The 23765-nt window shown below is 38.1% G+C and overlaps 2 protein-coding genes across 5 annotated transcripts; one reads left to right on the top strand and one right to left on the bottom strand.

Annotated features, from left to right (window-relative positions):
• Positions 1-667: 667 nt before the first annotated feature.
• ebo (exportin ellipsoid body open) lies at positions 668-15359 on the bottom strand. 3 transcript variants are annotated; one of them, XM_022071837.2, is made up of 19 exons: positions 15260-15359; positions 13165-13368; positions 12589-12786; positions 11690-11849; positions 11110-11214; positions 10377-10561; positions 9235-9416; positions 8445-8657; positions 8231-8339; positions 7787-7879; positions 6937-7126; positions 6660-6798; positions 6118-6400; positions 4652-4924; positions 3878-4044; positions 3373-3535; positions 2400-2666; positions 1494-1724; positions 668-963 (listed from the first exon to the last, which is right to left on the bottom strand). In XM_022071837.2, exons 2-19 carry the CDS (start codon positions 13327-13329, stop codon positions 862-864), a joined length of 3225 nt encoding a protein of 1074 aa, XP_021927529.1. In that variant the 5' UTR covers positions 13330-13368; positions 15260-15359; the 3' UTR covers positions 668-861. The 3 variants fall into 3 exon arrangements, with proteins under 3 accessions (XP_021927529.1, XP_021927527.1, XP_021927530.1); XM_022071835.2 differs by lacking the exon at positions 15260-15359 and adding an exon at positions 14172-14469; XM_022071838.2 differs by lacking the exons at positions 668-963; positions 1494-1724; positions 15260-15359 and adding an exon at positions 14172-14469 and having other exon boundaries at positions 2411-2666; positions 3438-3535.
• Positions 14541-23134, top strand: LOC110833578 (synergin gamma). Of its 2 annotated transcripts, none has more exons than XM_022071834.2 (8): positions 14541-14934; positions 15264-15468; positions 15728-15838; positions 16205-16699; positions 17138-19171; positions 20545-20695; positions 21081-21235; positions 21439-23134. In XM_022071834.2, the coding sequence occupies exons 1-8, from the start codon at positions 14906-14908 to the stop codon at positions 21682-21684; spliced, it is 3426 nt and encodes a 1141-aa protein (XP_021927526.1). In that variant the 5' UTR covers positions 14541-14905; the 3' UTR covers positions 21685-23134. The 2 variants fall into 2 exon arrangements, with proteins under 2 accessions (XP_021927526.1, XP_021927525.1); XM_022071833.2 differs by having other exon boundaries at positions 15725-15838.
• Positions 23135-23765: the final 631 nt, after the last annotated feature.

Genomic DNA, 23765 nt, shown 5'->3' with positions numbered 1-23765 from the left:
TTTTGGATTACAAGGTTTTTGATGTAATACAAAATTGCTAATTTATTTTCCTGTTCTGAACAGATATTCACATTATAAAAAAATAATATCACAAGACATTAATAGAAACAAAAAAAACCCATATTGGAGGCATTATGAAAGTATTATTTCTGTCCTTCCATGCAGCAAACTCCTTTCATGTACAACTACTACCCTACCCTGCTTTCATCTTACACCAGGTACGCTTATTTCAAAAGTAATAGAAAAAAAAACTACTCATATTTATAAACATTATTATATGAACACAGTGCCTAATCCAAGATTATGCCAATTTTCAAATTGGACTGTTCATTAAAATACAAAGTGACTGAGAAGTCACTTTACACCTATTTAACTTACCATGTGATCCGTACGTGCACTCTGAGGTACACTATGAAACTAAAAAGTGGCATGCAGCAACGCTGTCGATCACACAGAACACAGCAGGGCATCAGGATGTGTTTTGAACACAACAGTGCACAAAAAGATCCATCAGATGCAACGTTACTATTGCCACGACATAAGTTATGGAGGGGTACGGGAACTTCTCTGCCATCCTGTACAATGAATTTGCCAGCGTAGCAAATAACATGCAGCACCACACACAAGGAACAATTAGGTACAACTCGTTCAACAGGTAATCAACAAATTCTTAAATAAAATTTGTAATAAATATTATCTGTTAAACATTCAAAATATATTGCTTTCCCCTCAACTCACACATGCATGTGCACACACCTACCCTGCTACTGACGTAATGCACTTTCACCTGGAATTTATGGCAAAGTTATGCACTCTTAAACACAAAGTGCATTTAAAATAAATTCTGTTCATCCTTGAAATTCAAAGTTTTACACTGCCTGCAGGAAGGCTTGCATTACACAGTCGGTAGCACCGCAAGTCATTCACCAATTGCTGAATGTTCTGGGTAAATGAAGGAAGGTCCTGAAAGAAAAAATTAAACTAACATAAAAAATATGTATGATTTGAGGTTCTTATTGCAGCAAGTAAATGTCAGTAAAATTCTATCAGACTGCATGGCACTATAAGCCAGAAGTCAGCCATCTTTTAACATTTCAAATGATTTAGATCAAAGTTTGTCTGATCAACGATGAGCAAATGGACAAATGTCAGATTATGTACAAAATTTACAACAGAAAATACAAAATGAGTCATAAAAAAAGGAATATGTACTTCATTCCTTGTAACTTGTATCGTTCAACAAATAATGTTACGAAGATTAAATCAGAATTACGAGATGAAAAGTAATTCAATGAAATTAATGTTACAGGTTCTGGGTCCGAAAGTGTGGTCTAAGATTTAACTGGCTATACAAATAAAATGCTTTTGTGAACAGTGATGAATCACTTAGTTAAATAAAAGCAGGGCATTTACTGACCAGCTCAATAGTTACTAACTACTCAAAAGACACTGTACCACATAGTGAATTAGTTATAAACATAATTGCATCTTACAGTGTCATTCTTGAAATTTCTTTGCAGGATAGACCTTTGGCCATCATCGAGTCCATCAGTTGAATGAAGAAACTGCGGGAGAAAAGCATTATGGAATGCCACGAAGTTGACAGCCGCCATGTTGTACAGACACACAGCAATCTCTTCACCCAGTAATGCATGCGATTTGTGGACCAATGAGTGTAAGAGAACTGTGAGGAATTGAGGGAGTAGTTCTTCACGGAATAATGCCTGCCATAAAATGAAAATACTACTATACTGTCAATGCCAAATTATATGTAAATATCTACTTAAAACTAAGATTTTATTCACTCATTTGACAAAGGAATGATGTACAAACAACCATATTTTCAATTCTCAGTAAAACTCAGCTTTTCCTTCCACAGCTTTTGAAGTTGAAACTTTTAATTCGTAAGGCTTGGGAAAAGTGTATGCTCGTCATACAATACGATATACTTCATATATTCAACTGAAATTTATCTATGGCCTTTTTCACAATTCCTTATAAAATTCACAAAATATGCACATGTAATGCTTATTTCACCGAGTCCCACAAATCTTGTCCGAACTTTTGATGATGCGCGTAACTGACCGATACAGTCAATATCTGTTTTGAGTTTTAATTTTCTAAACACAAATATATTTGGGTTGTTGAGTTTTTGGACATTGTCCGTCGTCTGATGTTATAAAACGCGCTATGTTTGAAGGACTGGATTGATCCTTGTCTTTCGATGTGGTGAAGGGGAAGGGTAAACACATTTGCACTGTCGAATACTGAATACTGAGCATGTAGATATAAAAAGCTGTGACTGTCTTGTCACTGATAAAATTTGCTGAAATAAATTTAAGCACATATCAGAGCAGCAAATAAAACAATATTCTTGATGATGTAAATGATTATATTACCTTATGATAGAGCTTCCATTTGGTGTTAAGTTCTTCCAAACTACGTAGGTTCTGTCCAAACAAATTGATATCAGGCTGTAACAGTGATTGACCATATGCCTGCAGAATGCCTACAAAATGCTCACGGTTTTCAATTCCTTCCACTCCTGGTTCAGATAATGCACGCAATACAGATGTTCGGTAAAAGTATTGCCACTTGTGCAACAAAATGGCATGAAGAACGCCAAACAATGCCGGTTTTACATCTGGGGATGGCGTGTCTGCTACCTAACAGAATAAAATTAAGACTAATAAAGCGCATTCTGCAATAATCTGACATAATAATTAATAACATGTATTTAAAGAGCCCAAAGAATAAAACAGAAATTTCATGTACGGAAATACGACACAGCTATCAACTAGAATCATTCCTAAAATATGATACAACTTGTAACGGATAATAATGAATATGCCATCTAGGACATGTTTGTTTGTCTTAAAACCTAAGTCTGGGAGAAACCATCTTCATTCTCTAAATGCTGGGTAAAATTGGTTTTCTTTGCAACGTTTGCTGTGTTCAGCTAGAAAACATTTGTTACTCGTCAGCCAATATACACAGTAGAATATCCAAATATTTAAAGTGCATACCCTAATTTGTTTACATTGCTTCTTGCAAGGTATTTACGCACGGAACATATGCTACATACCAGTATACCTATTTTATAACATTTCACACGGAAGAAAAAGAGTACAGAACAATTATCTACACTGATTTGTCAAAATGTAAATGAGAAATGTCAGCGGAGCAGCTAGTAATTATGAAAGTGGTCATCTGGGTTGCTTCACTGTGCAATATTTTGGTTCTTCCTTCATTTCACAGAAACATGCTGCTACCATCTTCAGAGGCAAAGTTATTTGAAAATAATTTCACTCCCCCCCTTCCCCAAAAAAGAAACAAAAAAACAGGAAAACTGCGAAATATGAAAATATATACCAATCGATAAACATGATCAAGGCAGAGAGAGATGGTACTTGGAACAAAACGTTTGAACGACGCACTTGGCTCGGCCATCACCAGTTGCAACAACTGAAGAAACTTCTCAACAACACGTGTCCCAGCTCCACCCTCTTGTCCCAATGATTCTGCCAGATGTTCCCTATAAAAGAAAATAGAAATTAACACGAAAATAATTTTTCTGTATAAGGAATTTTTCTATAAACTTCATGTACTTGTCAAACCAAAGAAGGAAATACAATACTAAATTCTTTTGTTTTTACTTTAATTTTCATAAACCAGACAGACACTAAATGTAGGATTATTTCACAGGATATTAAAAAATACAGAATATGAAATTATGTTAGAATGAGTGTAGCTGTAATACCAGACTAAGAAACTGGGCCACCACACCCACTTCAGCCATTTAAAAGCCTATGCTTTGAAACACCGCGTGATGCGGAGGCTGTAGTCCGAACATTCTTCCGGACTTGAGAATCATTACCTGGTGAAGACACCAAGAAAAGTCTGAACAGTTTGCTCGGTAAATGTAGCGCCAAGCTGCTGCTGTAAGCCAGCAAATGCCGTGAGAAAAAAGTCCAGAATCACCTCACACACGTCAGGCGACTGCACATACTGAGGGAACATCGACAATGTCTGATGTATGCTGCCCTGCAATCAAATCAGAACGCAAGATTCTTTAAACATGAGAAACACATGGAAAGTTACAAATTATAGTAAAATTACATCCATACCCATATCTCCACCTTTTATATTTATATACATAAACACTTCTGTTACTGTTTTCAAATTTCTGCTGATTTACAGGACAAACTTCACAGAGACTTGATAAACTTCTTCTTCTTCTATGGCTCTCAGGTCCGTATTCGGTCCTCTGTCAAGTCCGTCTATCCGAGGCTTTGATTGAAGTTTCGAAATATCTTCCTTTATACGGTGCAAGGTTGTTACCATATAACAATAAAACTGTTATTTATTTAAATAAATGTGTTACTTTTAGTGGTCAGAGATGGTGATAATTTCTGTAATATATTTTTTCCTTATTTAATAACACTATTTTGCATGATACAATGAATAACGCACTGGAAAGGAACATGGACGATGTGGTCTTGGCCTAATTTAACTTTTTGCCATTTCCCATGAGAACTTCAGAATACGTCCATGGGTTAAGGTTACGGACCTGGGATCTCAAACAGGAAGCATTAGTGCTAATCATTCTTACTGATCATTATGTTCCTTTAATGTATTTATGAACACAAACCTGTATCACAGAATACAGAAGCTTCTTGCTGTGTGAACTCTCTGACTGCATGTGCTTTACCAAATCGCCAAGAAGTCTGAGTGTCGATGTGATTATGGGACGAGCCTGTTGCTCCGGGGTCTGGGCCGAGTGTCCCAGTCGCTGGAAGTCTGCTGTTAAGGAATCTGTGAGGTTTGCTAACAGCTTGTGACGAACATCCCATAACTGGTCTGTCATGCCTGGACTGGGTAGTAGCAATGTATTACACAAAGCCAGCTGCACCAGGCACTGTGCCTTCACAGAAAATAACATGGTTTATCATAAGCTGCAAGAGAAAAGAAAAGCTAAGTATCATGCACACTTACCTTCCTCATACATACGGTACTTTCATAATACCATTTACATTAACCTTGACTACAGAGAAACAAAGATTTAAACTCTCATATTAACAACCTGCCTGCCAGCCGGCCGGCCTTAGCGGCCCATCCACGTACGAGTCTGGCTCGTGAGCCGGGCTCGGATATATTTCACCACACACGCATAGCAGACTCGGCTCGTGGCACCCCACCCACAAATGAGTTTGGCTCAATGGAACCCGAGCCGAGCTGGACTCACAAGCCAGACTAGTACGCAGATGGGCCGCTTTAAACTCTGGGGTTAACAATTTAACAGTGCGTTAGTTCATCACACAGCTAACTGGATAGCTCGTAAGTGATGACACAACTGATAAAGGTTATCTTAATAGCAACAGCACCTGATATTGTACATCAGTGGCCCCCAACCTTTTTGTGCCTACGGGCACATTTGAGAGTTTATGAGATCGTGGCGGGCACCAACCAATTAACAAAGCCAAATTTCCTTTTCTCTTGACAAATAAGATATGGACACCAAATAATACACAAAACAACGTGACGTTTAATGATACGAGAAACCACACAATCAAAAATACGTAGTTTTATAAGTACAATTATTATTATTCAAGTGGGAAGTTAGTGTGATGTTTGGCGCTGCATTTAATTGGCCATTTTTTCAAATTTGGGAGTGTAGGATGATGTTGTTGCTCGCAAACAATCGTCAAGATGGGCGTCAGAAAGTTGAGATCTGCGCTTTGATTTTATAATGTTCATGGTTGAACGGCCTTCATTATTCAGTATAACCTCTTTCTGTAACAACGCGGGCACCCAAAAAAAGCCTTGGCGGGCGCCCGCGGGCACCGCATTAGGGACCACTGTTGAACAACACATATAAGACAGCACTTCCCAAATTATTGTTTGTAATAAGATGATACTATAGCCTCCCAATGAAATGGGGTTATGTTAAAACAAAGGGACACAACACAATTAAGGCCAAGCAAGACAACTTCCACCTTTATTCTTCAGATACACAAAATTAAAACCAGGATTCTGTTCAGTGAATATTGCAACTTAATCTAACATTAAACTACACTGTATAATTTACACAAAATTATATAATAAAGCAATACATACCTCAGGCAACAGATGTGTGAGGGTCGTAACCATGTTATACATGTCCCTAACAGGCTGAAGAGCCCAAATTTGTGGAGGACGCACAGTTCCGGTAAGCGTGATTAGAAGATGAGCAGCTGAATGGCACAACTTAGAAGGCTCGCCTCTCCTTGTGAGCAACGGCACTGTAGAATTCACTATGTCTGACACGAGATGATCGTACAATGGCTTCGTCGTGACCTCTGTATATAGTTGTGCAAGCCAATGACACCAAGCTTTGAGAGTAGCTAGGACCTGTGCATGACTAACAAAGGGTCAAATCACTACAAATTACATTTATCAAGGAAAGCAAGAAATTACATTAAGTAAAGTCTTGCTGTTTTATTTATTCATTGCAGCAGATTTTTAATCCAATTTATGTCACACAATTTCAAAATCTTAGTGTGAAAATAAGATCAAACAACATCTAATAACTGAATGACCCACATAATCATAAGTGTTTTAGGAATAAAAAAATCTACTAGTTGAAGATATTCAAAGAATTTCAGATAATATGTGCTTACACCTCGATCAGGTCAGTAGTGAGAACTGGATTTGACACCTGTAGATGATACAGTCTTTGTTGTGTTCCATACGTCGCCATTACAGACAATCTTGACACAAGTTGCTGAGCGTGCGGAAAACGGGAACTGAATGCTTGTCCTGAATCAAAATCACCATGAATTTATGATACACAAATTACACAGGACGCTAGGTTCTATTGCCGTAACTCTCACAACCACGACTGGAATCAATAATAAAATTTCGTGAGCAGATAATTTCTGGTTTAGATATACAGACCTATAAAGTAAGGGTACATTCTCCCTACGGCCTGCGTGAGGGATGACAAATCTCTCAGAAGACAGTGAAGCCTCAAACACTCATCTGCATCAGTAACAGTCAGACGTCTGCTGTTATCGATATTCTCATGAGATTCGACAGCTCGCTCCAGATGCAAGTAAACAGTGGATGCTTCCTTCCATGGATCATGCTATAAACACAAAACTAATTAATAAAACAAACATTAACACTTGTAAAATCACCGATTTGAAATCAAAACATTCCGATTTTGAGCCTCTGTAAAAGAGAATCACATTATCTTTTGCGTAGACTGGAAAGGATGACAAATTCAACCTTCATGTCGCCAGGCACAAATTAAGCAGCAGTCAGTATTCTCAGACGACTACAAAACTTACAGAAACAGAATTTGTCTCGCTCGATATCACTGCGGACCAAGCCACCTCAGGTGGCACCTTCAGACATCTTGCGCATGTTAATGTTTGTCTTACCATCGCCATCTTCAAGGCTGAAAATGGGGACAGTATATTTCTCCGGCATGTTGGTATCTACCTACAAGTTCACGTGATGTTAAACCCCAGAAGACCGACACTGACATCTTCATCACCTAAAATATCACATCTTGTATATGTTTCAACCAATAATTATGAAATCAAAGTCCAATGAAGGTAGGAAGACCTAGAGGAAGATGCTGTGAGACGGGATGCTGCAGGTCTGATGCAATGTCAAAATTGGAAAATGGCTGCAAATAATAGATCTTCGTGGAGGCAGAAAATTGAGGAGGCAAAGGCTCGATATGGGCTGTAGAGCCGATGGATGGATGGATAAAATTCCAATAACAAAATTAACTCACCACTAGCTCATACATTTCCACTGGGGCAAGCTCTGCTACTTTGGCTATAATCTCGATGCAGCGTCTCAAGTAATGTTGCCATTCTGTTTGCTCCTGTAGAAAGAGGGAGAGAAAAAACAAAGTGTTATAACTCAAAAGAAAAGTAATACATCACATGCAGTCAACCCTTTACATCCAATAACTTTTTATTATTATTGATTTAAAGGGCAAATTAGGTAACGTACAGAAAGTATGATATATGGGTGAAAAACTATTGCTTACATAAAGTTTCACTATACACATTGCTGTTGAAAATTAAGAGAAAACATTACTGACATCAGAACAGTTGAAAATTAAGAATCATGAAGAACTGAGAAGGTTATGGTTAATAAATTTCACAAAGTTTATACACAAGACTTTGGTTTAAATAAGGAAGGTAAACTGTGAATAAGCTTAGTAACTTACATCATCATCTAACAATTCATCATCCAGTTCGTCAAGTTCAGCCCGATTGTGCTTGAATTGCATTTTCATTAAAATCTCTTGCACCAGTAAAAGACAGGCATCTTGATACCTGAAAAGCTCAAGTTTTACATTGTACTCCAGCCACAAAAACCAAAGGACAAGACTTACAGACTACATGCTGCTTTGGAAAGTAACAGCACTGTACTATATTCACCTTTCTTTTGGTGTCCCACGATTATGCATACGATCTAAAAAGATCGACCACACTTCCAGACATCTATAAAACTGCTCGCGGGCAGTATGGAATGTGTATTTGAAGAGCAGAGAGAGGAATTCTTGCACAGGTGAAAACTTCTGGCTTTCTTCTAAGCGATGGAGATGAAGAGCAACAAACAGGCGGAGGAACTCTGTTAACTTTTCTAGAAAACTGAAAAGAAAATACTCATTACGGGAAACTACAAACTGAAATTCCCCACCTCTATCAAGATCTGGTGGTTCAATACTGCGTTGACAAGAGCCTCTGGTTCTCCAAAGTCCCTTTCACTCACGGTTTTCAAGTTAATTTTCCCCGTGCATGCTCCATGTCCTGCCCATCCCATTCTCTAAGATTTCATGACTCTAACAAAATTTTGCAGCAAATACAATTTATGACTCTTCATTACTTAATTCTTTCTATCCTCTTATAATCTCTCTTGGGTACAAACATTCTCCTTGGCACCATAGAAGACATGTGAACCTCATATTGCACCAGTTAACAAGAAATCGGACAACAGAAAAGTAATTACTTAGCAGAAAACAAAATCTGTTTTCTTTCACGTCAAAGAAAGTAACGAAGACGGATTTGTGCTCCTCCTGGGATTAGTCTGGCCCTTTTCAGATAAATATTCAGTCACAAGCAACAGCTTCACAGGTCGTTCCGTTAGAGATTTCATCCATGGCCTAACGCTCGGCTGGTTTTGTATTAAAGGTAGTTCAGTTTAATAATATCAAATCCAATGGCTTACCTTCCATCTACATGTTCCAATGCCCCGGAATGTATCAAACTTTGCATTAGTTGCATTGCATGCTGGAATATATTCAACAAAAAGTCTTCGCATGAAGCTGGCACACAATTTTTATACATTATTTCATTGATTGCACCCATAGCAAGAGTCCCTACATTTTGGTTTTCATTCTGAGATACTCCCTAAAAAAATAAAAGAAAATCAATAAAATAAATACAGTCTATTAAACTCATTATCACTTCGATAAATACACATCTATGAAACCTTCAAATTTTCACAAAGAGTAAGTAATGTATATGAAACATAATTTATGGAACACATATACAGAATCATATTTTTCTATTTACAAATATCTCTTAAATTCTGCTTATATAAAATATCTGATTACTCATATTGGAGTGGTTGCACTTCACAAACTACATTCTTGAGTAGTGCGGAATAAGGAAACCGCAAAACAACCAGCTACAAAGTAAGACAAAAAAGAACAAATCTGCCTTAAATATATATTCAAACTTCAAACATTTACTAATTAAGCAATGGATGAGAGATCTTGAATGTGAAATTAAACAGCATTTCTATAAAACTTGTCTATTACATTAAATTCCAAACTCTTCTGGCCAAGACGGCAGTATTCTTGAGGACATTTGGGGTTTCGTCAATCCCTATAACCAAATATTTTTTTAGTTCAAAATCACACCACTCTTGCTGAAGGTTTTTAGAGAAGGGGTATATTATTAATAATTGTAAATTATTGAGAGGGTTGAAAGAGCTACAGAGACATTAATTATCCGATGGAATAAGTAGAATTATGAAAATCGGTGACATTAGTTAACATGGCCGTCTTCTCGGAAATTGCGCCCCGTAGACTCGAAGAAAGGGACTGACATTCCAGAGGTGCTTACTGCATCCATCGCTGGTCAGTTTCTATGAGACTACATGATGCAACGTCCCGGAAGACAGTCACAATCATACCTGCCGCTGCAAGAACCTGAATCCTCACCTATGTGATACGACTGTACCTTATTCACAATGCAACGAGGGCACATATGTAAAGACAAGACTTATGATAACCAAGGACTGCTTCAGTCACTGTGACACTGAGGAGAATTAGTTTCTTGAAATTAATACAAATGATCAAGTACCTGAGAAACACTAGCTAGTCGGAACAATGCAGCTACCAAGTTAGACGTGATGTAGGAGGATAACGGCACCCATGAGAAGAGATGCGTAAGAGCGTTTAGGGTCAGACAACAAATGGTTTCACTGTTTGAATCCAGTCCGCCACTTGTACTTCGCCCACTCCCCAACATCGAGCTCAACAATGAACCTACAAAGCGGAAGCAAGTAAAACACATATAAACAGCGGTTCTACATGCAATTCATATTAAAGGACACTCTTTCTGTCCCTGAACTCAGGTTCCAAATGTCTCCACTCAAGAGCCTGATAATGGTTAACACAAAAGTATGACGCTCTTCCTGTTCATAAAGTATGATCTACGTATTATTAATCTATCACAAACAATAACACATTTATTTCCTTTTCATTGCTTAAAAGTATGGGGCAGACTAATCTATATATAGTATAATCACAGAATCACAAAGTCATTTAAAATGCCTTGTGAGTAAAATAATTTGTCTTGCAAATGTACAAAATGACTTTTTCCATCAAATACCAAGGTCAGATATTTACCTCATTTCTAATCAAAGACAATATCTTTATGTGTGATTTCCATTCTTCAAATAAAAATCGTAACATTTAAGAGGGCTTCAATTTAAAATAAAATAAAATTTTGTGTGCAAACTCGAAACAAAGAAGAGAAAATCATTTACTGACACCAACACAATTCCATTATCAGTTAATTATGACGGACTCACCCGTGTGTACTGGTGACACAGAATTTGGTTGGCCGTGTGTCGGAGAAGGTGGCGGAGTTGCTGTTACACCGTGTTTCTGATTTTGCAAAACATTTTCTAACAGACCTAGTGGTGAAACATGACAAGATAAAAATACAACATAGAATTCACAATTTGATTATACTGAACATACTACATTAATATACCAGTGTTTTGACGCACTGCAGTGGTATTTATTCACAGATATGTCTACCGTTTTGATGTAATCTCTGCTATATTATAAAACCTGACCTGAAACAAAAGTTTCACAATATAATGACTCAAAAGTTTTGCTAATCACCTAAACAGAGCTTGGAAATACAGATGTGTTGTAAAGGAAATCTCTTACAGCAACATAAGATTTCGGGTTGTCACAATGGTAAAAATGTGGTCGTCTGGATTATGCCAGCACGTAGATGGCGTCAAAACACAGAAGACCACAGTCCAGGCTTACAGCATCCACCTCCAAATGTGCTTTCACCACAATTTTCTAAATTTTGATAAAAAGATATAGCCAAAAATAAATGCTACTATGTTGCAATATCAAAAAACATGTCAATACCTGTAAGAATACTGAAAACTTGAGGGATGTGTGCTAGGAGCAAGCGACGTAGTTCCTCCTTTCGTGACACGCTCAAATCTTCCCAAGGACAAACCAGTTCTTCTGAAGCAGTTTGTAGGAATACCAGACCCAATACAGTTGTATCTGGAGCCTGAATTAACTGTCAATACATTAATGTATGAGTACACAAGTGATGTGTTTGGACTAACAGGTTCCAGTGCAGATGAAGTCCTGCTAAGTTACCAGGTTCAAAAAGGTAATACACAGTTTAAATAACAACTGTGCTACTACCAAGATGACAAGCAAGAACAGTGTTGTCCAACATGGACGAAACAACACTGCAAGTCAAACTGTTATTAGTATAGCATTTTGCTGAGGCATTCATATCAGTCAGCAATACGCACGTCTTTCTAAAATATTCCATTATTTCTGTCGCAAACAGGTCCATATTTCTGGACCTTGTTCATATTCTGTACCCTTCCACTGTTTCTCAGTCAACTGCTCACGCTAGCTAGGCACTGTACTTTCGAAGCATGTGTCGAAATGCTGCTTCCATACTTACAGTTTAATATAAATTGATTACAGAATTCCAAATCTCATGAAAATCCATTAAGCATTTCTCCAGCTGTTACATGCACAAATGGAGCCTTTCCAGAAAAGAAAATGTCTAAAATTATGTTCTCTACTAACAGAAAAAATATACAAACTAATTTTCATGGAATAAAACACACTGTCACAAATAATGATTTAAAAACTACGAGCGTTATGAACGTGAACCGATTCAACAAAGAAAATATAAAACACTGCGTAATGATACTGACATACACACACGCATATGCCTGCAAACGTAAATATCAACCAATGAAATACATTTTTGGTCTTGCGTGTCTTCCTTTTACCTGTAAAATATTGTAGAAGAAGTCTGGGTAAAAATGTGGCCAATCTAATCTTGCAATATCTACCACTAATTTCACCAATTTGTTTCTGATAAAGTTAGGGGCTGACTGATGATGCTCCAATGAAAACTGGTACAATGTGGCCTTAAGTTGTGCTCGCTCCTCCCACATCAGACCCAACCACTGCTTTGTTATCAACGTCTGAAGATACAAACAAAAACAAGAATCCTCAATTTAAGTTGCAGGACTCATCTAACCAACTCAAAATGTGTATTCTGTTTTAATAAAGAACTTGTATAAAAATTACATTGAATCACTATAAATAAAACCAATATATCACTTATAAGACTTAAATAAAATCTTTGAAAATATGTCTAACATTACAATAATAAATTAAGAAACACCTTGAAGTACATATATCAAACGAACACATACACAGAAACTGTGATCACAAATGTGATGCAGACTTAAGCCTGAATACCAATATTTTTTTCTTCAATTTTTCACCATTTACTAATGTTTCTACAAAATAAAATGAATTATGTATCAAAAATAAATAAAAATCATTAGGATTCTTACCTCTATAGTTGTCAGGCTATACATGCACACATACTGATTTGTAGAGTGTGACATGAAATACAAGCAGTGTTTCCACGCGCCTCCCTGGCTACTGAAGTTGTGTAAAACACCTTCAATTTCTCTCTTCCTTTCATTGCTTGTGCCAGGAGCAAAGAATTCATTCATCAAAGCCTCTAAGACTGCCAATGATTCCACATCACTTGCCTAGCAATATGACATTATAACAGAAACAAATTACTGCAACCATTTCTAAAAGAGTTACTTTTATACAAGCATGTACCTGTCTGACAATTATCCCCACTATTCTTCTAACTTATCTACTATTACCATTTGAAAGAATACTATGTTACTACTTTGAATATGATACGCAAAATAATACCCAGTCATTTATCATTTATATTTCTAAGTCACTGCAGGAGAAAAGTTGTATTTATGAAGATACAAACAACAATAAAGTTCCTAAAATCTGTTTTAAAAATCATGTGAATGAAAGAAAAACTCATAGATTAAAATCCAAAAATCAATTATTGCCTGCATGATACACAACTTCAACTGGAGTACAGTGTGATGCTACATAATCATAAGAAGCTGATACCAGCTAACACAAAAGAGTTAAACTTGATTCACAAAGCATAGTTTCTAACTTCCAGCATAGCCCAAACTGAAAAAAAATTCCTTGCAAAACGAAAACAAATTTAACAAAAACCAGTTAATAATGGCATATTTACAAATCATTACACAACCAAATTTCGGTTTATTAACAATTCTGCATAACATATGAGTAACTTAGGTTACATTATTCCTTCAATTAAAATAATACGAATTCATAACTTCTATTGTACCATTGGTGGAACAAAAGGTAACAAAACATAACTTGGTTACACCAATGCTATGATAAGCTGTGCGTGCAAAGTTATCCACAAATGACATTACTAACTGAACACCATGCATCTTATCAAACCAATACCACACTTCTGTACATGTTTAAGTTGTAACTTTTTACATACCATAGTAACTAAAACGCAAATTTACGTCCACATGAATATAAAATTGTCTTTCACATATTCAATTTGCAGGCTGATTTTAAAATACAGTAAACACATTTACTTCCTAAATTCCCACTCGAGATGCTAACCTTCACCATTTTGCTTTTGAATTGCACAGGTTACCAAGCATAGGAAACATGCTGGTGTGTAGGTATAACCTGCGGATAACATTCGGTATAGGTTATCTATGTACACGATCACAGATTAATACCTCACAATTAACAACATGAGTCATGACACTTTTTTTGCAATCTTGCCCTTGCGTGCATGAGTTACATGATTACTTCTGGTGATTTTCCTTTCGGAAGAAAATTGATCGTGAAAAACTGTAAAACTCAATGGGGCAGGATCCGATCCAGTTCTTTAAGTAAAAGTTTCATTAAAGTCTGGAACCACTAATTAATTGTTAAGAAACGAAAAAGTGTGCACAATGGCTTCAATATGTTTATCACACCATAAATTGAATTCAATGGTGAAAGCTCCATTGCCAACATCCTGTTTGAACTATTGCTAGCAGGTGATCTGTGGCAGCAATGATACAGGTGTCATTTCACGCTTGTAAACATCATGGAAGCGAGAATAACATATCAGAAAGCGACATAGTTAGTGTCAAAATGTCAAGTGCATAAATATACCGCAGTAGGAATAACGTGTGTAATAATATACCTTGACTAAATCACCTGTAATAGCAATTAATGCACATTATCCAAGAAATGGCAAACAGGTAAATACGTAGTTATATGAAATTCTGATTTCGGTTTCCACTGTTTTCTTCAGTCCCTCCACACAAATGCGGTTGTTGTACTTGAATGAGCCATAACTGCTTCCTTCCTTGAAAATGCATCACTGAATAAGCTAAAGTAATTGGGCCTACTTACTAACTGCAACCAACACCATGGAGTAGCTCAACTAGTCAAGAAGTTAATTACTATGACCATAAGAACCTGTAATTCAGTTGTATTAGGAATAAGTACTGTGTTTGTGCCATGACATGTTCTACATATTATATTTTACTGTGTATTTTGTCCTTAAATTATGTATTTACATACTTAGATACCCACTGCAGCAACCAGAGATGCATTCTCGGATTGATTTAAGTCTTGGAAACAATACACCTTCAATGTATCCAGGACCAAGAGCTGGGATGTGGACACATCTTCCACCCCATCAGCAGTTGGCAGAAGAGCAGAGTGAGAAGCAGCGTGAATATCTGAAACAGCAGCAGAAACTCAGGCTCATGACTGCAGCTTCCACCCCTGTAGGTATCTTATTTATGTACTCAGCATTCATTTCTCTGGAGGATTGTTGTTTTGCCCATCAGATGCCACATCCTTACATGAAGTAATACTTAATGTTTTATTATTATTTATTTTGTTCAACTTTCATTAATGATAGTCTACATTTTATTTGTGAGCATATTGCAGATTACCATGCGACACTTTAATTTCTTCCCTTGCTACCACAACATTTCTGTAGCGACTTCTATGCTTCAATAATACGGTTATGTTTTACAGCAGGCTGTAAGTGCTGATGTATTAATTGAGAATCTTCTTGGGAAGAAAGAAACTTTCAAACCCAAAAAGAGTCATCATGGATTAGCAGTGCCTGGTACTGTACCTATCAATCAGGTAATAATTCTTTAATCTTTTTAGTGTCATTTTATTGATAAACATGATTGTACGTAAACCTCTCTCCTCTAAAAGAGAAGACGCTAAAAATATTTGTTCTGTAATTGTCTGCAACTTTTATTTTACCTTCCATTCAAGAGGTACATAATTTGAATTTGGTTTTGGACAAAATTTACTAAACGACGCCGTTTCTTCTGTGCCCGTAGACCAGTGTCAGAATAATAACTTTTAAGCAGGTTATGTCATTTTCATACCTCATTTATCCTTATTCAGTGCTGAATAACTACAGCAGATGGTACAGGGGCATTAAATAAATAAATGGAGTGGTATGATTACATGACGTGATGGACTTTCTCTCTTTTACAGCATTTGTTGGGTAATGTTGGTATCCCAGTGCAAGCCACTGGCCTGGCGCCTTCACATATTGTCGCAGCAGGTGTGCCAGGACCTTCAGCTTCAGGCACAATGGGAAGCTATGGTACTTCTGTAGCACCACCTGAAACTAAAGGATCCTTCTCTCATGTGCCCACGACTTCAGCTAATAAGGGCTACGTTACCGTGTCTCGAATGAATCCGCAGATGGACTTTAATGTACCGTCCCAGGCACCGTTTTCATTCAACTTACCCACGTGGTTGATGCCTTCCTCAGAGCGTCTTCCTCAGTTTTATAGACAAGTGTGGAAACTGGTGGAACAAGAGACGGGACTCGTTGATACAACACGTATCTTTCCGCTCCTTCTCACTAGTGGGTTGCCCACAGATGTACTTGGTTTCATATGGGGATTAGCGAATCATAAAGTCGCGGGTTGGCTGACCGAGCAAGAATTATACATTGTGTTGGCCCTTGTCGCTCTCGCGCAGGTTAGTGGGTCGTTTTCAAAGTAACAAAATCACATCAAAATAAATAATTATACTGAATTCGTATGAACACATGTATAATGTTTTGTAGTGGATGAAGAATTCTGAATATCGTAAGAGAGAAAATGCAATGTGTGTGAAATTCACTCATTAATTCACTTATTAATTAATATGAGCTGGGGGTGGCTGAGTCAGTATAGTGTCTGACTACAAACTGGAAGACTGGGGTTTGATCCATGGAAAGGGCAAAGTATTTTTGTTTTGTGCTCTGCAGGCCACTTCTGGGATCCACCCAGCCTCATATCCAGTAGGAACTGGGGCGAAAGCATGGTCAGGGCACTTACTCCTATCTAGTGCCAAGGTCAAGAATGAGAAGGAGCTGTGACACGTAGCAGGACGGATTTACTTTACTAATTTGTATTATGTCTATTTATGTTACAGAGTGGATGCACATTTAATAATCTCAGTGTTTTGAATTTCATACCACAACCACCAATTCCAAATCTGAAAATTGCTGGTTTTGAATCGGCGGCATCTATACCCGGCAAAGATATCGAGGTCGTCACCGCTTCTAATGTGGAGAAATTGAAGAGGGAAGACCTGAACTTGCGTCTGGCTCCTTCCAGTGCATCATCCACAGCTAATCCATCTTATGGAGGTGATGATGTGGGATTTGACGAATTTACAGATTTTCAGAGTGCGATACCAACGACAGCAGAAGAAACTTCTTCAGCAAGTATTAAGGAACAAACTTCAACAGACAAACCACCTGAGATACAAAGCGGTACTGCTACCGCGTTACCTTCGGATGTGGGTACGACTCAGAAGTGCCCCAGTGTAATGGTTGTAAGCAGTAGTGGTCATGGGCGTGGAATTGGAAGTAGACTCGCCAATCACTCATTAGGCACTCCGAAACAAAAGAAAACTAAACATCACCACCACCATCACCATCACCGTACACAATCACAAGTGATAGCTACGTTAGATGAAGATTTTTCAGAATTTCAACAGGCCAAAGATCCAGTTCCGTCTACAGGTAGCGCTGGAGACGGAACTGCAAATCAGGTTTTTCCTAAATGCATGGCAAAAACACCACAAGGGAAAACCTACTTGTTAAAAGAAAGTGCTATTCGGGCAGATATGAAGTTAGAAGGGAATCGGCAGACGTTAGGAAATATAAGGGATGGCGGTCTGACATCTCTAGAAGGAATTGAATCTGATTTTGATCAGAGAAAAAATTCATGTTTAATGTCAGAAAAATCAAAGCCTGAAGGAAGCAGACAAGATCAGAATATCGCATTGGTAGGACAGCAAATGGAATCGGAACTCAAAAGTAAAACTTCAGTATCGTGTCCAATCGAATCTAAAATCCACGGAGTAAATCTGATGTCCGTAGAAGAAGACAAATACAGTGCGCTTAGAAATCTATCAGTAGCTGGCGAGGACAACAGTCCCGAGAAGCCGCAGTCATTTATAAGTGCGGACCACCAGTCACCTGCTAGTGATGATTTTGGTGATTTCCTTTCTGCAGAACCAGCAGGAGGAGTTGATGATTCATTTGTTGACATAGCTACAAGAGAACAGTCTTCAAGTAAGTCCCTTGCAGATCTCGGTAGTATAAATATATGGAAGACTGTGGATTCTCCTCAGACTGCGGAGTTTCAAGTCGATGACTGGGGAGAATATAAAGGCGCTCCAGTGTGTGATGTTGGTTCAGATTTGAACCAGACCTTAGATATGACTGGAGAAAATGAAGTGGGTAATACAACGAACAAAATTAAAATGGGGACGGACATTTCAGCCATGTTGATGGATCTCTATCTGGGTAATGACAATAATGTGTGGGATCCAAAGGACGCTGACACTGTTGTAGCAAGTAATGACAAGGAAAAGGCTTCGGACCTCTTAAGTCTGGTAGAACCATCTTCGGATACAAATAGTGGCCGTTCTTGGGATTTGAAAAAAAAGGATGATAATAACAGTCAAGGTGATACATCTTTGAACACTTCTGAGACGGCAGGACAAAGCAGTACTTTTCAGGGATTTCTGGGCAAAATATATGATGATGATGATGATGATGATGATGTCAAAAGTAAGTGTTATTCTAGAAATGTGGATATACTTTGCTCGAGTCCTGATGATCAATTACGTGGTGGCAGAAGCGACAATTTTAACGTTGATATACGGACCCACGATGGTGATGATGACTTTGGTGAATTTGTTGGACCAGATACATGGTCAGAAGAGCAAAAGGGTAATGATATGACCAAAGATATATTGTTTGATGGTCATTTAGGACAAGGGCTGAAAGATGGGCTTTACGGTGACAGCCAATCAGTGAGCAGCCTAGAGTTGCCACCACTGGCACTCAGTCGCCATGGTTCCGTACCGAGTCTCGATCTGAAAATATTCCCCAGCACTACCGACAAGAATGATGGGAATGATGATAACCACTCTTGGGATATATCGCCACAGGTACGTATGTTAATCACTAAAGACGTAATAGTTGATATTTTAGGACTGGAGCCAACATTGTCCTTACTTATTAGAATTTCAGGTTCTTACAGCAGCAAGTGTGAAAATGGTTGTCTTCTGGGTTATAATGTCATGTAGTCATTAGGGGATCCACAGTGGCCGCACGGTCTGAGGCGTGGGCCTTGTGCCGCTTGGTCGCTGGGACCGTGGGTTCGAATCCCACTCAAGCCATGGATGTTTGTCCGCGTTTTTCTGTGTCGTGCTGTCCTGTGTACAGGTAGAGGCCTTGTGACGGGCCAATCCCTCGTCCAAGGAGTCCTACTGAATGTCTATAGATTGAGCCAATGAAAAGTTGGGACCCGCAGTGCTCAGGCACTTGAAGAACGGGTCGTTCCCAGTATCCCAGTAGACATTAGAATGATGATGGAGGCATTAAGTACCTCTGAAACGTCAGTAAACTTCTGCCACACTACACAGCACTACAACCCAGAACAAAACTATCTCCAACATGGCTGTTGAATATTTTTTGTGCTTCTGAGCATCTCTGTGGAAAATTCCAGACCTATATTACAATTAATATAGGGCCCCTTTGCCAACCATCATCTTCATCTGTCTTACTGTCATCCTCAGAAAAATGAAATCTGCTTGTTTGGTGCCCCATGTTAGAAAGGTAAAGCTGTCCCACTATACGCCATGTAGGCGCTTGGGGGGAGAGGAGGCATAGCTCCTACTCATTCTTGACCTCGGCACTAGATGGGGATGAGTGGTCAGCATCACGCCCCGGCCGCGCTTTACCCCCGGGAAAGGACCCCGGTACACAGTGGATAGGAGGCTGGGTGGGCCCCAGAGATAGAGGAAAAATCCTCTGCCCCCGTCGGGGATCGAACCCCGGTCGCCCAGTCCATAGCCAGTCACTATACTGACTGAGCTACGCTGGCTTTGCCCCATGTTAGTCTAAAGTAAATTTAATTCTGCAAAGTTCTGGAAGATTGTGGTAGTATTATGACCCATAAAACTTTCTAATATCAAAATGGATGACGTTTTATGATACCTGGAAAGTAATATTTACTGCTCTAAAGATATGAGAAATGCATTTGAAATTGTAGTCAGCCTCAAGGGAAGAGACAATTTGAGAGACCTAGGTGTAGATGTGAGAATGATATTAAAATGTATCTTAAAGAAAGAAAGTTTGAGAATGTGGGATGGATTCAGCCAGTTCAGGATGGGACCCCAATGATGCGCTTCTGCAAACATGGTAATGGCGGAGAATTTCTTGACTAGTTGAGAAACTATCAGTTTCTAAAGAAGGGATTCTGCTCTGTGTAGTTAGCTGATTTATATGATGTTGACTGAACAGCTGTGTTACATTTCAGGGTATTGATCACCAGTTGAGTGAGTGGCGACGATGCCTCGAAGCCTGTCTGAGCCTACTTCGGTCAGCTGTTGAAATTTTTAACGGCGTATTATCTGGTGAGGTGTTACATGAAATTGTGTGCTCTACAGAGGGAAAAGATTACCTGCACAGTAAGAAGACAAATTTCTTTATTAAATATTAATATTTCAAATTTGTACTTAATTACCATATTTCATCAATTTTAAGACACTTCTTTTTTAACATTTTTAAATTTCTGAAATCAGGGTGCTGGCGTCAAAGAATTGATGTAGCGTCTTCTTTTTTTTTCTCCTGAAAAACTGTTAATATATCAAGAAAGCACAACGTGTTTTGTGAACACCGCTTCTGTAACGAGAAATTCTTTTCTGTCATCATGAGTTTATTGCTCTTTTCAGTGGGCAGTACTCTTATTCTTATTTCTGTTGCTTATATATAATCATTATTTTCTGTACTGGTAAGCGTTCAGAACTCGTAGTATATTTTCACCTTTTTTGCATTAAAATAAATCTGTTTCAGATCTGCTAGAAGTGGCTGGTGTAAAAGACAAAGTGGAATACTCGTACAAAGAATTAAAAAATAGTGGGGAGTACAGGCAGTTAGACTCCCTTTTGGCAGATATTGACGGTGCTTGGTCCTCTTTGGAGCCATATTATGTCAAGGCAGACATAGCTGTAAGTAATATAACCACCAGAATTGATAAATGATAAGAGAGTTATCCCTATGCGTTAGCAGTGTCACATTAAAATGTACAGGGGACAGGTCATACTGCCTCCGTCATCAGGGCGATGTTCAAGGAGAATTATAAGGTCATAATGTTTATTAAAGTGACGACGGTGGTCCTGATAAGTCACTGTAATGTGCTGAATCTTTACAGGTAGATATGAAGCCAGATCTGCTCGTGGGTTCAGGAAATGAAAGCAGTTTAGTCTTTGAGCCACCCGCGTGCTGTGGTGTTTGTTTGACGGATGTCAGAAACAGTGCGAAGACAGACGGCAGTAGAAATACTAGTCAGTTGGAATATGGCGGCCAAGTCTATCATTCAGTCTGTGCGAATCTTTGGGTCAACTGCGTCGATTCAAGCCTTCCGGCATTAGCTACAGGAAGTAGCGGCTTTCTGTGAAAGAATACGGCGTTCATTGACGGAATTTTATAACGAACGATTCTGTGGTTTGCACATGATTTATGGCTTTTATTTAAATATTGAAATTATTTATGAATGAAATGTCATATACATATTATAACTGAAGGTGTAAGGTGTGGTACTGAACATGTATAATTTTATTATATGTTTTTGGATTATACAAGCAGCCATTTTGTGCTCATAGAAATAGAGGGAAAATAGGATGTTCTGATGTAACTTTTTGTTATACAGTTTGTATTTTTAAATCTTAGAACTTTACAGTGAAGAGTGTTTTCCTGCGTAAGTTTAAATCTCCTCTGTATATCCAAGAGATTACATTTATTTTATTATTTATTATGTGTAACGGTACCCACTTTATTAGACTTTCTTTCGATACTGCTCCACAAAACAAAGATCTCTGTTTTGTTTCTTCTCGTTGACTTTTTTCATCTGTAACTCCCTGAAGCTGTGGGCCTGATATTTTTTTTGTAATTTTGATGTTTAAAGTGAACAGGGCGGACGGAATAGCAGAGAGAAATGTGACGCGTACATTTGCTAGTTGTTAATTTAAACTGCCTTCGATTGTTTTTCTGTAACCTCCATTTTCTTCACCAGTTTTAAAGCATGTACAGAACTTTCAACAGGTATTTACATCGTGATCGGCTACGGCCTTCGATAGAAACGGATGAATCAAGAAAATATCTTCTTTGCTGAAACTGTAAAAACTTTCTTCTTCTCTGTCCTCAAGTCTTCAAATTTTCATTTACGTTTGAGAGGCTGAGCCAACCCAGCATCGTGAGGAAATTGGGGAGCTACAATGGGTAGCGTAATCCGGTCATGAAAACTAGCAATGGCTGGGGGTTCGTCGTGCAGACCACACGTCACCCTATATCTGGTCGGATGATCGTTCACCTCTGCTTAGGCGTGTGAACGTGAGGCCAGCTAGTCGGCTTTGGCTCTCAGAGGGCTGTTTGGCAAAGAAATTCTATTCACGATACTTTAGTGCTTCAAATGTCATATCATTTATAACCAAACTGAATTTTCTGAAATGTTCTGTGTTCACACACAACACTGAATTTTGCACTAAGGTAACGGTAAGAAGATTTTTCCAGTAATCACTCTTGAGGCCTTGTACTTTCGCTGCTTGTTTTGTACCATTTTTTCGTAGTCTGCGTAGTGCAATATGAGGTTAGCCGTGGGTTTCTTTGTGGAATTTAAAATATCCTGACCACTGCTTCTCGAAGTTATCCAGACAGGAGAATTGGTTACTTTTCATTTTTCACAGGCAAAAAGTTCCACTGAATTATATCTCGCGAAACCGAAGGATTCAAACTGCAACTTGATAATAACGTTGTCAGATACACTTACATTTTATTTGAAAGATTGGCAAAAAATGGCATGAAAGTATTAACATGTATATATTATGAAATAAACTGTTCTCTAAAACGTGTTTATCTTCTTCTGCCTTCGAGCCTGTTCTGACCACGTAACCATCTTCTCTGTAGTCGATTTCCCTTGCGTTTGTGATGAAGCGAGAGTCTGTTTCTGCCCTTGTCGGTTAATAATTTTTCTCTTTTCCCCTAAATACACATTTATTTATTTCAAATTCCGTCTTATCTGATTCATCCCTTGACAGATCTTAAAGCTGTCATATTTTTCCGCTGCTCCGCAAGTTTTACTTCCGCGTGCAAATGTGGGAACTTCCGATCATTTCGTAACATTTAAATTTTCTCTTAAATGTTCTATTTCTTTTCCTACATACGCCTTGATACCGTCGTGTCTTATTTACTTCAAAGCTTCGTAAGATATGTCACACTCCAAGAATTTAAATAAGCTTAAATTAATTACTGTACAGTGGAATGATAGACGTACTTAATTGTATATTAATGTTAGCTACTGTACAATTCGCAGTAAATAATGTATTATAATTTATGTTAAAAGAATTGTGGAATATACATTTTTGAGCTTATTACACGTACATTCTAATGCAGATAATGTTTTTATTTCGTGTACCCCATAATATGCTTTAGTACAGAGACAACGAACCATGTGTCTTTCAATTCAAAAATTTGATGTAATTT

The sequence above is a fragment of the Zootermopsis nevadensis genome, unplaced genomic scaffold, assembly GCF_977971745.1.
Source record: "Zootermopsis nevadensis isolate Lab colony 2312 unplaced genomic scaffold, Znev_1.0 Znev_ptg000015l, whole genome shotgun sequence".
NCBI classification, from domain to species: domain Eukaryota; kingdom Metazoa; phylum Arthropoda; class Insecta; order Blattodea; family Termopsidae; genus Zootermopsis; species Zootermopsis nevadensis.
This window is presented reverse-complemented; position numbering and strand designations above follow the sequence as displayed.